Source organism: Indicator indicator, chromosome 21 (genome assembly GCF_027791375.1).
Source record: "Indicator indicator isolate 239-I01 chromosome 21, UM_Iind_1.1, whole genome shotgun sequence".
Classification (NCBI taxonomy): Eukaryota; Metazoa; Chordata; class Aves; order Piciformes; family Indicatoridae; genus Indicator; species Indicator indicator.
In genome coordinates this window covers 2,512,431-2,528,786 of record NC_072030.1, presented here as the reverse complement: position 1 = coordinate 2,528,786, position 16,356 = coordinate 2,512,431, and the positions used below count along the sequence as shown (strand labels likewise).

The 16,356-nt window shown below is 44.9% G+C and overlaps 1 protein-coding gene across 1 annotated transcript in view; it reads left to right on the top strand.

Annotated features, from left to right (window-relative positions):
• The first annotated feature begins 4,123 nt into the window (after positions 1–4,123).
• Positions 4,124–16,356, top strand: part of MUC6 (mucin 6, oligomeric mucus/gel-forming) — an 84,122-nt gene continuing 71,889 nt past the window's right edge. Inside the window, 2 exon segments of the mRNA XM_054390732.1 lie at positions 4,124–4,175; positions 12,075–12,137. Coding sequence (XP_054246707.1) covers positions 4,124–4,175; positions 12,075–12,137 — 115 coding nt within the window.

Here is a 16,356-nt window from a genome sequence, read left to right as displayed (position 1 = left end):
AGCTGGGGAGGGACTTTTTAGGATATCAGGTAGTGATAGGACTAGGAGGAATGGAATAAAGCTGGAAGTCGAAAGATTCAGACTGGATGTGAGGAAGAAGTTCCTCCCCATGAGAGTGGTGAGAGCCTGGAATGGGTTGTCGAGGGAGGTGGTTGAGGTCCCATCCCTGGAGGTGTTTGCAGCCAGGCTGGATGAGGCTCTGGCCAGCCTGATGTAGTGTGAGGTGTCCCTGCCCATGGCAGGGGGGTTGGAACTGGCTGATCCTTGTGGTCCCTTCCAACCCTGACTGATTCTATGATTCTATGAAATAGGAGGAAGAATTTTTTTTCCCTGTGAGGGTGACAGAACCCTGGAACAGGCTGACCAGGGGTGTTGTGGAGTCTCCTTCTCTGGAGATATTTACAACCCACCTGGATGTGTTCCTGTGTGACCTGCTCTAGGTGATCCTACTCTGACAGGGGGGTTGGACTGGATGAGCTTTGGAGGTCCCTTCCAGCCCTAACATTCTGTGACTCTGTGTGATTCTGCTGTTTTACCACCCATGTCATTGCATGTTGAAAATGGGAATGTCCCAGCAGTCACAGTCATAAAAGGTAGAGATGCAATGAGGAGAAAATTCTTTGCTGTGAGGGTGCTGGAGCCCTGGAGCAGGCTGCCCAGAGAGGATGTGGTGTCTCTTCTGCAGACTTTCAAGACCCATCTGGATGTGTTCTTGTGTGACCTGCCCTTGGTGACCCTGCTTTGGCAGGGAGGTTGGACTTAATGACCTCTGGAGGTCCCTTCCAACCTCTACCATTTTATGGTTCTATGAAAAGAATCTGTGATCCTAACCTCATTTTACCTAATTCTGGCACAGCATTTCTAAGACATTGAATGTTATACTCATTGTACACAAACAATGCTGTCACAAATATTCTCAAATGTTGGTTTGAGGGCCAGTTATGATTTGGAAGTTGAAGCATGTGTGATTTAAATGGTTTGATTGTCCTGCTGTGAGCCAGCCCAGAACCAGCTCTGCTCACTGCAGTCAGTTCCCAGCTCAGTCCCTACTCACTGAGGCACTTTCTGCAGCTCAGGGCAGCTTGGCACAGCCAGGGGCTGCTCCTAGCAGGCAGAAGCTGCTGGGGACAGCTCCTGCCAAGGGCTGGGCTGCAGAAAGCCTCTGCCTGACACTTGCTCCTGGGCACACCAGGGGCACTGCCACAGCTTGTGCCACACCTTGGGGGGCAGGAAGGCAGGGGTGGCAGCTGTGGGGAGGAGCAGACAGGATAGGGGACCCTCAAGTGCCCCCCAAGGGATTGCACCCTAGGGAGGGCATCTTCAGGAGCAAGCTGAGGGATCCCCAGGGTCAAGCCTCTTCTTCCCTGGCCAGTGTCCCAGCAGGACTCTGTCCCTTCTGCCTTCCAGCCTGATCCCTGTGCTTCTGAATCCACTTCCAGAACCCAGTTCCTATCTGCTGCTGAGTCCAGTCTGGCACGTGCCCAGAGCCTGTCCCCAGCAGCAGTGGTGCCAATGGTGCTGTCACTGCCATCAGGGCTTGGGTTCCATGTTGGTTTGTGTCTCTGTGTCTCTATTTCATTGGATTGTTCTCATTCCCATCTCAGCTGGTTCAGTTTCTTTCCCACCCCATCAGTCTCTCTCCCTTCTTCCCTTTCTCTCCCCTTTGGGAAAGCTGAGGGCTTCCTGGAGAGCCTCTGGCACTTGGCTGGTGGCCAGCCCAGCCCTGACCCTTGACACTCACACTAAACCAAGACATATGGCAATGGTTTAAAATTTGAATAAGAGAGAGAACCAAATATCAAAGGTTTAAAATTTGAATAAGACAGAAAATCAAATATCAAAGCTCAAAGCTCGAACAACCCACAGAAGCTGTGGTGTCAGATTGCTGTACTCACTATCTGCATAACCAGAAAGAGTGAAAGAATCTCACAGGCACAAGCTTCAGAAGATGGAAATCACTTGGACATTGACAAGGTCTGGAGCTAATCAAATGCTGTATTTGGGGTTGACTCTTTGCAAAGCTGTGTAGCTATTTACCCAAACATATGCAAGGCTGCTAAAATCATACACAGAGCATATTGCTGGAAGTGGAATGTTTCTTAGGGACCTTCACAGAAGCAGCCAACTATTCTAGAACTGACTTAGCCATCATTTCCTAGATGGATTTAACTGTTCAAACTAGTCTGTTGCTTGAAGTGTTGTGTCTCAATATTTCTGGCTTTACATCAATTCCTTTGACATTTAAGTTTCTTGGATTTGACTTACCAAGGGAGGTTTTATCACCAAAATGAAGTTTTCTTGATTGTGTTCTGTGATGGTTCAGGTCCTCCTCTTTTTTCCTCTGAGCACCTGGGTGACTGTTGGGATACTACAGCACATGAGGTTCACATCACATGTTCATTCACATGATTGTGTTCTAAGAACATTTTTAGCAGAAATTTTGGAATTCAGAGTGACAATTCTCTTATCAACAGCCATAGACTTTACCATCCAGTTACTGGGAAGGAGGAAGAAAAGGCAGAAAGTCAGGCAGACCTTCATCTCAATTCAAATTAATGCTCTAGTTAAAGATGATTTATCATAGAATCATAGAATTGTCAGGGTTGGAAGAGACCTCAAGGGTCATCCAGTTCTAACCCCCCTGCCAAGGGCAGGGACACCTCACACTAGATCAGATTGCTCAGAGTTACAGATGATTTATAATTAAAGATGATTTATAGTTGAAGATGTCCCTGCTCACTGCAGGAGGGTTGGACTGGATGACCTTTGAAGGTCCCCTCCAACACAAACCAGTCTATGATTCTATGATTTTTATTAAAGCCAGGGCTGAAATTACTAAGACCAAAGGATGGAGTCATTGCCTCTCTTGTGCTTTTTCTCCTCACTCAGAAGGAATAACTCTGAGAACATGGTGAGGAGCCAGCTTATAATGATACCAGAGAAGGATAAAACAATATGAAGTCAGGAAAGTAATGAATAAGATAAATATTGCATAGATGGAACAGAAAAGGCTGAAGAGATTCATATGGAGAGGCAGAGGTTGACAGGGAGAAGTGATCCATCCCTTTGATATTTTAGGGGGAAAGTTGTCTTCTAATTAGACTTTTCCTGAAGTAAATGCTGTGTTAGTGAAACATGACAAGATGAAGCAAATAAAGTTCTTCTTGTGCTGTGTCAATTCAGTGGTGGCAGTGATAAAGAGGACATCCCTGGGGCATTCAGTGTTTCACTTTGGATGTGGAGAGATCCAGGTGACAGAACTAGAACTGATCTTTTAGGATGTTGGTGGGAAGGTGCAGATTAACTTGTCAGAGTTGCCAAAGCACCAGAGTGCAATGGCCTGGCCCATTCTGGAACACAGCTTGCCCCTGACAGTGCTGAGGTGGTGGGCAAGAGCTTGCTTAGCTCCCCTGTAAACTCCATGAACAGCCGTTTTAGCAGCAAAACCTTAATCATTTCTCTGAAAAAGCCACACAAGGGAGAGATGAACACAACCCCTCAGCAGAGTTAAGGAGAGAAGAGCTAATAAACAAGCCTGGGATCTGTATCTCTGTCCATTCATGCCCTACTAGCTGTTACCCACAAGTCCTTCCCAGCAGCTCCAATGCTCCTGCACTTTATTTCTTCCACTTTGTGTACTGGTCCAATATTTTTCCTCTCCTTATCAGCTGGTGATCCTAATTGGTGTGCTATTTGTCTTTTGGCACCTTGGCTTTTCTTTTTGTCTTTTTTTTTTTTTTTTAATTGGGGTACAACACCAAATTTGTTCTGCAAATGAAGTTCAGATGTGTTTGAGCTGTGACAAATAGGAGCCATTATAAAAACCTCATGAGAATGATAATGAACTGGAGGAGGTTTTTGCTTGCCTTTTTTTTTTTTTTCCTTTTGGCTTTCCTTTCTAGGTGGCATTGAGGTGTGTTGAACTTGATAAAGAGGAGATCCTGTTTGGCGGGTACCCTGCTGCTGCTGCTGCTGCAAGCCATGGGAATGAGGGAGGGCACTGCAATTCTATATATATAAAGCATCCAAGCTTGAAGAGGTAACCTAGAGAGTGGCAGCTGTGGCTCTGTCCCTGTAGACCAGAGGAAAGCACCAACAAACCTCTCCAGTTAGGGCATGAATCATGTTGCCAACAGTGATACTGCTCATCCTCTACAGCTTTCTGCAGTCTGCTGGTAAGTCTAAGATGTCTGTCTTCCTCTTGGTGGATGGATTGAAGGAAAAGACATGTGTCCTGAAACAAACTGAGGGACTGTTGTGATACTACAGCACATGAGGGTCAGGTCTTCCTCTTCTTTCCTTTGAGCACCTGGGTGACTGTTGTGATGTTACAGCACATGAGGGTCAGGTCTTCCTCTTCTTTCCTTTGAGCATCAGAGTGAAGTTTCATCTGTTCTTCTCCCTCACTGCATCTTAAAACACAGCTGCATGATTCATAAAGACATGACTGAAATAGAACTATTTGTTCTTTGCTTTTAGAAACATGGTAATTGATTTTTTTTGATCATTCCTTAAATGAGAAAGGCTAAAAGAATTGGGGCTGTTCAGGCTGGAGAAGAGAAGGCTCTGGGGAGACCTTAGAGCTGCATTTCAATATCTGAAGGGGATCTATAGCAAGGCTGGGGAAAGGCTGTTTAGATGGGTCTGTGGGATAGGACAAGGGACAATGGTTTGAAACTGGAATAGGGGAAATTTAGGTTGGACATTAGGAAGAAGTTCTTTACTATGAGAGTGGTGAAACACTAGAGCAGGTTGCCCAGGGATGTGGCTGAGGCCCTGTCCCTGGAGACATTCAGGATCAGACTTTATGTGTCCCTGGGCAGCCTGATCTAGTTGGAGGTGTCCCTGCTGACTGCAGGGATATTGGACAAGTTGACTTCTGAGGGTCCCTTCCGACCCAATGCAATCTGCCAATCTGAAAATCTGGTTCCCTAGGATGCAGGGAACATTGTTTTAATGGACTGAAGTTGTATTTCCACGCTGCCAAGTGCCTGCATCTTTCAGATGCTAATGATGTGGTTGTGATGCTGTTGTGCAAGCAGAGTGATGACCAAACTCTTTTTCCTTTGTTCTGCAAGCTGCAAGTGTGAAGCATGAGTTACGTGCTAGCATTGCTTTGCTGAAGAATGATGTGATGGATCCTGTGATCCTGTGATGGAAAGAGTCCTGTGCTGGAAAACAGGCAAATTATTCCAGTCTAAAAACTCTGCATGAGCCTGAAAGAGTCCTTCCATATATCATTCAATAGAATTCTTTACTATTTAAAGGTTTCAGTCTTTTTTTTTTTTTTTTTTTTGATACAACCCATCTGAATGTTTTTAAGACTTGACAAGTATGTCCTTGGACTCTGTAGCTGCTCTGCCTTCTTACTCATTCCTCTTCCTGCAGTGTTTTCTGAGGATTCTTTGAGGGTGAACCTTTTTTTTTCTTTTTTTTTTTTTTTCCTTTGCTCTCAGTTTGGCATTGCTCAAGATACTTTTTTTTCTTTTTATCTCCCCTGTATATTTCCTCTAATGATCAATTGTTACAGTTCTGGTGTCAAAGAACAGGTTGCAAGGTGCTGAAAAGCAAACTTCACTTGCTTTGGTTTGAACAAAGTTGCATTTATTTCTTCTGCACTGTGATTACTACACTTAATGAACCATACAGCTCAAATTGCACAGGGACATGGGTTACAAATCACTGATTTGGGCTGCAGCACTAGGAAAAAAAATAAGATATAAGCAAATTAACCCTTTTTTGTAGATTCTCAGAGCCAGGTTTCAATCTCAGCTGCATTGTTCTAAATCCATTGAGTATATTCACATGGTTGTAACCAAGGTCTAGTCAAACACTTGAACATGGGTCCCAAACCCAAAGGCAGATGCCTGCAAGTTCTTAGTCTGCATGACTTCATGTGTTGGGTGAGTAGATGCTTTACTATAAATATTAATATTTGCCATCAAGTGGAAATTTGCTGTTGACAACACCTCAGCCACAAGCTTTATGGATGACCTTGGCAATTACAAATAGTCCTATTAACAACTGTGTGTAGTCCAGGATGGAATTTCAGCTGAATTTAACCATAAAAGCGTGAAATTAGGATTGCTTCTTACAGAGCAGCCTCCTCATTTGGGGAGAGATCAACATTTTGAGGCCTTGTGAAGTCAGAGGCTATGCAAACAAATAGAGATTTTGTTCTGTTAAGTAAGGTTTTTGAAGGCAGGCAATTTTTGGAGGCATATTTGAAGCAGAAGAGGTTGATCTGTGTGTTCTAAAACTGGCCAACATGCAGGATGCTCAGTATTCAAAATTCCAGACCCAAATCTTGTGCCTTTAGAATGAGTTAAATCAAAGCAAGGACTTCACTTTTCCTCTATGTGAATCTATATCCAAATCTTCTTATAGAGCAATCTCATTTTGGGATAGATCAACATATTGAGGCCTTGTGAAGTCAGAGGCTATGCAAACAAATAGGATTGTGTTCTGTCAAGTAAGATTTTTGGAGGCATATTTGAAGCAGAAGAGGTTGATCTGTGTGTTCTAGAACTGGCCAGCATGCAGGATGCTCATTATTTAAAACTCCAGACCAAATCTTGTGCCTTTAGAATGAGTTAAACCAAAGCAAGGACTTCACTTTTCCTCTTTGTGAATCTATATCTAAATCCTGCACCTTGAGTCTGTGTCTAAATAGAAATATAATTATTTGTTGTCAGGACATATATTTGATGTGGAGCCTGATGGAAACTGGCAGGCTCACTCCTTCTTTCCTTGGTAACTCTAGAAAAGCAGTAATTGTGTCTTATCCTAATGAAAAAAAAAATCCTACAGAAGTTTAAAGCTAGATTAAAACTGTTAGTTCTAGATTTCACTTAACATAAAACTGTTAGTTCCAGCTTCTGCTTACTAAGAGATGCTGACTGAGGCTTCACCACTTTGCCTGCTAGATCTGTAAGAGATATTTGTGCACAGTTGTGACATTTTTTTCTTACCTTGATTTATGCTTTTCAAGCATCTTAGCCTGGGGAAGAGGAGACTCAGAGAGGACCTTATCATAGTCTACAACTACCTGAAGGGAAGTCGTAGTCTGGTGGGGGTCAGGCTCTTCTCCCAGGTAACTTGCAACAAGACAAGAGGGCATGGCCTGAAGCTGTGCTAGGGGAGGTTTAGGTTGGATGTTAGGAAGCAATTCCTCATGGAAAGGGGAATTAGACACTGGGATGGACTGCCCAGGACAGTGGTGGAGTTGCCATCCCTGGAAGTGTTTAAGGCAAGATTGGATGTGGCACTTGGTGCCATGATCTGGTCAGTGTGGTGGTGTTAGGTCATAGGCTGGACTGGGTGATCTCAGAGGTCTGTTCCAGCCTCAGTAATTCTGTGATTCTGTGGTCTTGTTCTGCAAGAGACAAAAGGAGTTAATAATTTCATATGGAAGAGAAATCATTGTGGACATGAGCAAATGATTGCTACAATTACAGCTATGACTCTAGCACTACCCTTGCTGTTAAATTTCATTTCAGGCTTATCTATTTTACTTTAAAGCTTTTATCTTTTCCGCAGCTTCTGATATTTCACCATTTCTTTTTGTCCCAAACTAGAAGATAAAAACTGAAGGCTTTACAGGACAGAAATCCTAAATTACTTCTGGTTTGGAAGTACAAAAATTGGTTTCATTTCAGTGTTTGACATCAAATGGAAATAGTTTGGTTTTATTCATTTGGCTGTTGTGAAATATTTTGATTGAAGTCATTATAATATAAAATGGTATTTTCCCATAAGGATGTCTCATAGTAACTGCAGTATAGGAACAAAATGAGTTCTTTCTGCACTGTAGATGGAGCTCCCTGGCTGGGTTGTATTGCTGGGCAGCCTGAACACACAGAAACTGCACTTTGACAGGTGTGATTCTCAAGGAAGTCAGGCTAGCCAGAGTAGGAAAGTAAAACTTCCTTTACCTAAGTGAAAGGCTGTTTAAAGTTCTATTGAGGAAGAAGTTATTCACCATGAGGATGGTTAGAAAGAAGTTCTTCCCCATGAGGGTAGGGAGACACTGGAACAGGTTGCCCAGGGAGGTGGTAGAAGCCTCATCCCTGGAGGTTTTAAAGGCCAGGCTGGATGTGGCTGTGAGCAACCTGCTGTGGTGTGAGGTGTCCCTGCCCATGGCAGGGGGGTTGGAACTGGATGATCCTTGAGGTCCTTTCCAACCCTGACAATTCAATGATTCTGTGAGCGAATTGGAAATCAGGTGCTTCACATCAGCTGAAAACCATCCCACTTCTCAAAGGGAAAGGGAATCCTTGCAGTAAGGAAGCTGCCAGTAGTTTATAATTCTCACTCACCCTAAGCAAAGGAGAACTGGAAAATGCCTGAGTGGTTGCTAGGTGCAGCTGCATGGGGCCCCAGCACTTGCTGCACCCACACCACCTGCCATCTCTCACGGCTGTGAATGCTTAATAAGAGTGCCAGATTGATGTTACTAATCACTTCAGAGTTAACTCTGAGAGAAATAATGTGAATGCTGAGAATAGTTACTGTCCTGTAATTAGTTTGAGCTGACAGCATACAGACTGGTTGGCAAATAGCAAACTGCTCTGTGTTTGTTTTGCTGCTTATTCTTTCAGGAAAGCATTACAAAAGGATTTCATCTCCTTAGTTGTTTTCAGTGTAACTCTTGCACACCCCCCCCATGTAATCCAGGATTTTGATTTTTTTTTAATCTAAATCCCAAACCTGGAGTATTTCTGCCTTTTTGAGACAGTTTGGCATGCTTAGAGTAGTGAATTTGGAATATGAAAAGCTTAAATATAAGCTTTGTAAACCAAACTCCTCTGTTCTGATTTAAAATACTTGTCCATAAAGTATTAGGCTTTCTGTTTTACATCAAGCTCTCCAGCTGGACATGACTTGAAATGATGTTGTAGGCATATCTTCAATTCCTGCAAACCAAAGATCCTCTGAGGGCAGCTGTTACACAGCCTTAAATCCCATTACTGTAGTGGTTAGAGTTTGGGATTAAACTATAGCACTTGCTAAACTGTTAAACCCACAACCAAAGATGATTGAACAAATGGAGATACCAAAATCAAAGGGGTCCAAAAAAAGGCAGCAGCAGCTGTAGATGTGAACAGTGTTAGTTCTGTAGCCTCACAAACCAACTCTCTGCCTTTCTGTGGTGTGCTTGCTGTTGTGCATGCTTCACCAGGAGCTTGGAAGGACAGAGGAAGCTGAATGCTGTACTCTGGAGATGCCTGCTGAGCTGCAGGCTGACCATGGAGGTTGTACTCAAACAGTGGCAAAATTTCAAGCAGTTATTGGTCAGTCCTGACTAATTATAGAGGACAAGGCAGTGTGAATAGGATCTACAATGATGGTTTGTCAGACAACTGTGGAAGTTGAAGTGCTGGCCACGGAGCTGAGTACAGCAGCTCGTGTCACAGCAGCTAATGAGGTCACTCTGTGCTTGTGGAAAGGTTCTTGTTGAGTTTATTAAGAAGTTATTATGCTGGCAATTTACTCCCATTTAGAAAAATTATGTTACATTGTACTCTTGAGTTTCAGTCTGGTTTGCAGAGCACTGTCCCATCGAGATGGACAAGACATCTAGGAAGAGAGGCAGTGGGAATGCTTCTCACTGAACTTCTGCATTGCATTTACACTGCAGAGAGTCACCTTCAAGGAAGAAAACCTTCTCCTCCTTTACACCAATGAGGAGAAATATAATGTGTGTGTCCATAATCCATTTGTTCCGTGTTAGATACATAGTTTGCAAGTCTTGTTGTACTCATCACTTTTGTATTTAACTTTCACAGCCTGTGAAAAGGGTCTGGAGAACTGGCAGCGGTGAATGTCTTTTGAAGTTATTAAAGCACTTGGGGTGGGAGCACTTCTGTCACTGAGTTATATCCTCGATTTATTTTCCTTCTCTCTGGACTTTCTAATATCTAAACTAAATGGACAGATTGAGAGTTGGGCAAAGAGGAACCTGATGAGGTTCAACAAGGGTAAGTGCAGAGTCCTGCACCTGGGAAGGAAGAATAAACTGCAGCAGGACAGGATGGGAGGTGATCTGCTGGAGAGCAGCCCTGTGGAGAAGGACCTGGGAGTGCTGGTGGGTAACAAGTTCCCCATGGATCAGCAATGTGTCCTGGTGGCCAAGAAGGCCACTGGGATCCTGGGGTGCATTAAGGGGAGTGTGGGCAGCAGATCCAGGGAGGTTCTCCTCCCCCTCTACTCTGCCCTGGTGAGGCCTCACCTGGGATATTACATCCAGTTCTGGGCTCCCCAGTTCAAGAGGGACAGGGATCTGCTGGAGACAGTCCAAGGGAGGACTGGAGCACTGCCTGGGGAGGAGAGGCTGAGACTCCTGGGGCTGGTTAGTCTGGAGAAGAGAAGACTGAAAGGGGATTTAATAAATGTCTATAAATATCTGAGGGCTGGGGGTCAAGAGGGAGGGGACAGGCTCTGCTCACTTGCACTCTGGGATAGGACAAGAGGCAATGGATATAAACTACAGCACAGGAGGTTCCACCTCAAAATGAGGAGGAACTTTTTCACTGTGAGGGTCACAGAGCCCTGGAGCAGGCTGCCCAGAGAGGCTGTGCAGTCTCCTTCTCTGGAGCCTTTCCAGCCCTGTCTGGATGTGTTCCTGTGTGACCTGTGCTGGATTCTATGGTCCTGCTCTGGCAGGGGGGCTGGACTCAGTGATCTCCAGAGGTCCCTTCCAACCCCTAACATCCTGTGAGCCTGTAATATTCTAAACTAATTCCACCAGTGTAGTATTTTAGCTCTTAAAAGCTTAGATTAAATTTGCCCAGATAACATCTTCCCAAATGTTATTTCAGAGAAGAGCTGAAGCATAGAGTGATGGGGAAGCTGGAGATGACAGGATGCTTACACTCTTCTTCTCCAAATTGCCCTCTGGTGCTTTAATCTAGCCTCACATCCAAGGCAGAACTTTACCTGGTTTCCTGCAGCCCTTGAGATACCACATGATAAACATTGCCTCACATTCAGCAGCACAGCATGGAACTGGCTAGAGAGGCTGTGACAGCTGGTGAGCTCCTTAGAGGCTGCTCCTCTCTTCAGCATGTAAGGAAGCAGCAGAAGCCTGCAGAGCTGTAGTGCATACAGAGAGATGGATGTAGGCTTGGCCTGGTTTATGTGATTAAGGATAGCTTCTGCCATAACAATTCCTCTGATGCAAAAAGATCCTAAAGGATTATGTGGTTTCTATAGCATATTTGCTCCTGCTGTCTAAGAAATGCTGGACCTGATGAACTTCAGTCATGAGAAGCAATTTCTGAAGTGCCTCAGCTTCATTTTCTTACAGTTTGCTTTGATTGTCCCTACCCAGCTATTGAGTCCACTCTGTGCAGGCACCACCTCTGTCCTGCTTGTAGGTTGGCTCTGGTGGCCTTTCTCAACATCTCTCTCATTCTCTTCTCACATTGGGCAGAGAGAAAGCTGCCAGGTGGAAAAACCTCTGAGTACATATGAGGGCATGGTGCAGTTGAGCACATGCAGTAGGACTTTGGTTTGTGACATGAGAGGGACCATCCTGTGCTCCACAGTTGCTGAACATACCTTGGTTTCTCCTAAGCAGAACAGGCTTGGAGAAGAGGTGTGTGGAAGGGAGCAGGTTACAGCTTTCATCATCCTGCTTCAACACCAGCAGCAAAAGCAACTCCTAGGCCTGGTCAAGAGCACAGGGACATGACTTTTCCCATATTTCCTTGCTTTGGGCTGTTCCCTCCACTACTTCTACCCAGCTGGTGGAATAGGAATTCAAAAGCATGAGGAAAGATTTATCCCTGAGCAGCATAGGATTTGAGGATTAAGCAGAGGAAACCCCAGAGTGCACAGGATTTCTGGCAGCTTTTGGTAACCTTTTACTACTCACAGAATTTTTTATTCCAAGCTGGCAGGTGTGGTTTTCCACTATAATTTCTGTTCAGTTTGGTGTGGCAGGACAAAAAATTCCTGTGTTGATCCTGCTTTGACTTGCAGCATGAGTTTAAAAATAAGTAAATAAATAACCACCAATTGTTCAGCTTGCTTGTGCCTAGAGGATAACTGTCATCTTTTTCTTTTCACAGCTTTTGAAGGAAATTATTGGCCCCACTTCATTCTCCAGAAACAGAAAGAATCTCTGCAAAGAAGTAAGTACCTGACCTGATATTTAATGTTCACACTGCAGCTATGAGGAGTAGCAACTCCATTCAACATCAGCTCTATACTGCAGAGGACACTGTACAAAACACAGAACAGAACTAAATCCTTGCCTCAAGGAGAAAATGTTTTAAAGCATTGGTTGTAGAAATTCCAGATGAAGAGTTTGCCTATAAAAGGATAAATATGTTGCTTTCCCTCTGGTATGGAAAGTCCTTTCATGTTCCTTGCTGAGGGTTGATGCCTAAGGATAGAAGCTGTGAGCATTTTAGTAGCCTTACAACTTTGCTGTTGAGGCTATTTGTGTGCTCTCTTTGATTTTCCTTCCTGCTGAATATTATCTTAAAATTAAGGAAATGGATTACTTTGATGCTGCAAAGTCCATTACGTTAAATAAAGCTGATTTCCCATATAGGCTGGGTCTAGGTGAGAGTATTTTAAAGGTTGAAGGTTAAAAGAAACTTACGTGCAAGTGAAAGATGAGAATAAGGAAATGTTCCTCCTCCCCTTCATAACCAGCAGCCTGTGGAGAGTCAGGGTATGGTCAGATCTCTGCTTCATTATCTAAAAATTAAGGAAATGGATTACAGTCTCACAGTATATCAGAGGTTGGAAGGGACCTCCAGAGATCATCAGATCCAACCCCCCTGCCAGAGCAGGATCACTTAGGGTAGTCTGCACAGGAATGCATCCAGGTGGGTTTGGAAAGTCTCCAGAGAAGGAGACTCCACAACGCCCCTGGGCAGCCTGCTCCAGGGCTCTGTCACCCTCACTGGAAAGAAATTTCTCCTCATGGTGAGCTGCAATCTTCTGTGTTCTAGTTTGATCCCATTGTTCCTTGTCTTCTCACTGTGCACCACCCAAAAGAGCCTGGCCCCCTCCACTTGACCCCCACCCCTCAGCTATTGATAGATATTGATCAGATCCCTCTCAGCCTTCTCTTCTCCAGACTAAACAGCCCCAGGGCTCTCAGTCTCTCTTCCCAGGGGAGATGCTCAAGTCCCCTAAGCATCCTCATGGCTCTCCCTTGGATTCTCTCCAGCAGGTCTCTGTCTCTCTTGAACTGGGGAGCCCAGAACTGGATGCAATATTCCAGATGTAGTCTCAGCAGGGCAGAGCAGAGAGGTAGAAGAACTTCCCCAGCCCTGCTGGACACCTTTCTTGCTGCACCCCAGGATCCCATTGGCTCTCTTGGCCACAAGAGCACATTGCTGTGCCATGCAGAACTTGCTGCCCACCAGCACTCCAAGGTCTTTCTCCATGGAGCTGCTTTCCAGCAGGACAGTCTCTAACCTGTCCTGGTGCCTGTTGATATTCTTCCCCAGATGCAGGACCCTGCACCTGTCCTTATTAAACGTCCTGAGGTTTGCCTGCACCCAGCTCTCATCCAATGTTCAGGTCACATCAGATAGCTGCACAGTCTGAGGGGTGTCAGCCACCCCCCCAGTTTTGTATCATCAGGAACCTGCTGAGGGTACTCTCAATGCCCTCAGGCAGGTCATTGATAAAGATATTGAACAAAACTGGACCCAGTACTGATCCCTGGGGGACACCACTTGCCACAGGCCTCCCAGCTGACTCTGTGCCACTGATGACAACCCTCTGAACTCTGTTGTGGAGCCAGTTTGCAATCCACCTCACTGACAGCCATCTGTGCCACATCTCCTGAGGTTTTCTATGAGGATTGTTTTGATGCTGCAAAGTCCATTTCATTAAATAAAGCTGCTTCCCCATATAGGCTAGATCTAGGTGAGATTATTTTACAGGTGGCAGGTTAAAAGAAACTTATGAGCAAGTGAAAAATCAGAATAGGGAATTGTTCCTTCTCACCTTCATAGCCAGCAGCCTGTGGATGGTCAGATCTCTGCTTCACCATTCAGCTATGCCAGCTGAAGATGTTGTTTTCCCAGTTCTGGTAGTTTGCCAGAAGCTTTCCCTTAATACCCAGAATGGCTTGTGTGAATGCACCCAAATCTGTAAGAAAATTAACTCCAGGCACTTCTTTATTGCAAATTTGTGCTAGTCCTTCTGAGCCTAAGGAATGCAAAAGACAGTAAGACATCATTTCACTCAGGACAAAACACATGGCATGCCAAAACACAAAATAATTGGCACGTTATAGCTTTAAAGTGCTAAACATCTAAGCTGTCAAAAGTATTGTTAGAAAGGTTACAGTGGTAAAAATCTTAGCTGTCAGAAGTATTGTTAGAAAGGCAGACGCCATTAAAATGTTAAGTCAGAATTAAAATGGTACATTTTGGGAGCAGAGATTGTGGTGTGCTCTGTTACAAGATTTCACTTTGGTTCAAGTAGTTGGAAGCCAGAGGGTAAGCAGATAAATCCCAACAGCCTCCCTGAACTGAAAATAATTAGAGACTGAGGGAGTATCTGTCTATGCATTTGACCTGAGGGTACCATTCCCTTGGGTGGTCTCTTAATGATCACTGCTGGAAATAAGATCCTGAGCTACATCAATGCTTGGTCAGAAGCAATACAACTTCTCACATGTCCCTTTCTGAAGAAATCAGAGGCACTGGCTGTTCAATTTAAATCTGATTCCTTTGTGACAAGAATGAGTAAATGGCACCATGAAGCCATGCTGTGTTTTACAGGCCATGCTGTTCCTCTGCTAAGAGAGGATCCAGAAGGCTATAATATTTCTGAAAGCACATCATTTTCACTGCATCCTTTCTAAAATAAATATGGATATCAGTCCCAGCAGTTGGAACAATCTTCCCATTACGTTCTACTTGCAGATATCCTTCCTAATAATCCATAATCTGAATATTTTACATTAAGATACTGCATTGTTAAAGAACAGCTCTGTATGCTCCCAAAGCTGCTGCTTTTCAGTAGCTGAAAAGGAAATTCTCAATCAAGTTTAAAGGAGATGCAGAGCTGTAAAACAAAAAGAATTCTATAAAAAGTAAATTTGTTAGAATGAGGAGCAATTTTTTTAGGCAGATAAGGAAGAGAGTGGCTTGAACCAGGTGAATTAGGATGAGAGGGAATGGACTGAAGCTTGGAGAGGAGAGATTTAGACTCAATATTAGAAGTTCTTTACAGTGGGGCAATGGCTTTGAGCTGGAAGAGAGAGATTTAGAATCATAGAATCAGTCAGGGTTGGAAGGGACCACAAGGCTCAGCCAGTTCCAACCCCCCTGCCATGGCCAGGGACACCTCACACTACATCAGGCTGGCCAGAGCCTCATCCAGCCTGGCTGCAAACACCTCCAGGGATGGGGCCTCAACCACCTCCCTGGACAACCCATTCCAGGCTCTCACCACTCTCATGGGGAAGAACTTCTTCCTCATGTCCAGTCTGAATCTCCCCACTTCCAGCTTTATTCCATTCCCCCCAGTCCTATCACTACCTGAGATCCTAAAAAGTCCCTCCCCAGCTTTCTTGGAGCCCCCTTCAGATCCTGGAAGGCCACAAGAAGGTCACCTCGGAGCCTTCTCTTCTCCATACTGAACAGCCCCAACTCTCTCAGTCTGTCCTCATAGGAGAGGTGCTCCAGCCCTCTGATCATCCTCGTGGCCCTTCTCTGGACACCTTCCAGCACCTCCAGATCTCTCTTGTAACAGAGGCTCCAGAACTGGATGCAGTACTCCAGGTGGGGTCTCAGCAGAGCTGAGTAGAGAGGGAGAATCACCTCCCTGGCCCTGCTGGCCACACTTCTCTTGATGCAGCCCAGGCTCTGCTTGGCTCTCTGGGCTGCAAGTGCACACTGACAGCTCCTGTTGAGCTTCTCATCCCCCAGCACCGCCAAGTCCCTCTCCTCAGGGCTGCTCTCCAGTCAGTCCCTGCCCAGCCTGGATTTGTTCTTGGGATTGCCTCGACCCAGATTTGGACTGGAGATTAGGAAGAAATTCTTTCCAGTGAGGGTGAGGAGACACTGGAACAGGTTGTAGATGCCTCCACCCTGGAGGTAGTCAAGACCAGGCTGGATGAGGCCTTGAGCAACCTGGACTAGTGGGAGATGTCCCTTGCCCATGGCAGGAGAGTTGGAACTGGATGAGCTTTAAGGTCCCTTCCAACCCAAACCATTCTATGAATCTATGAATTCTCATTTGGCATAAGCATGGAAAAGCTACATGAAGTTTGTCCTAAAGGTGAAGATAGCTGAATACCTCTGGTCTGCCAAAAGAAAAACATTCAGCACCTCATCTGCATTCTGTCCTTACAATGTAGGGCATGGATATATC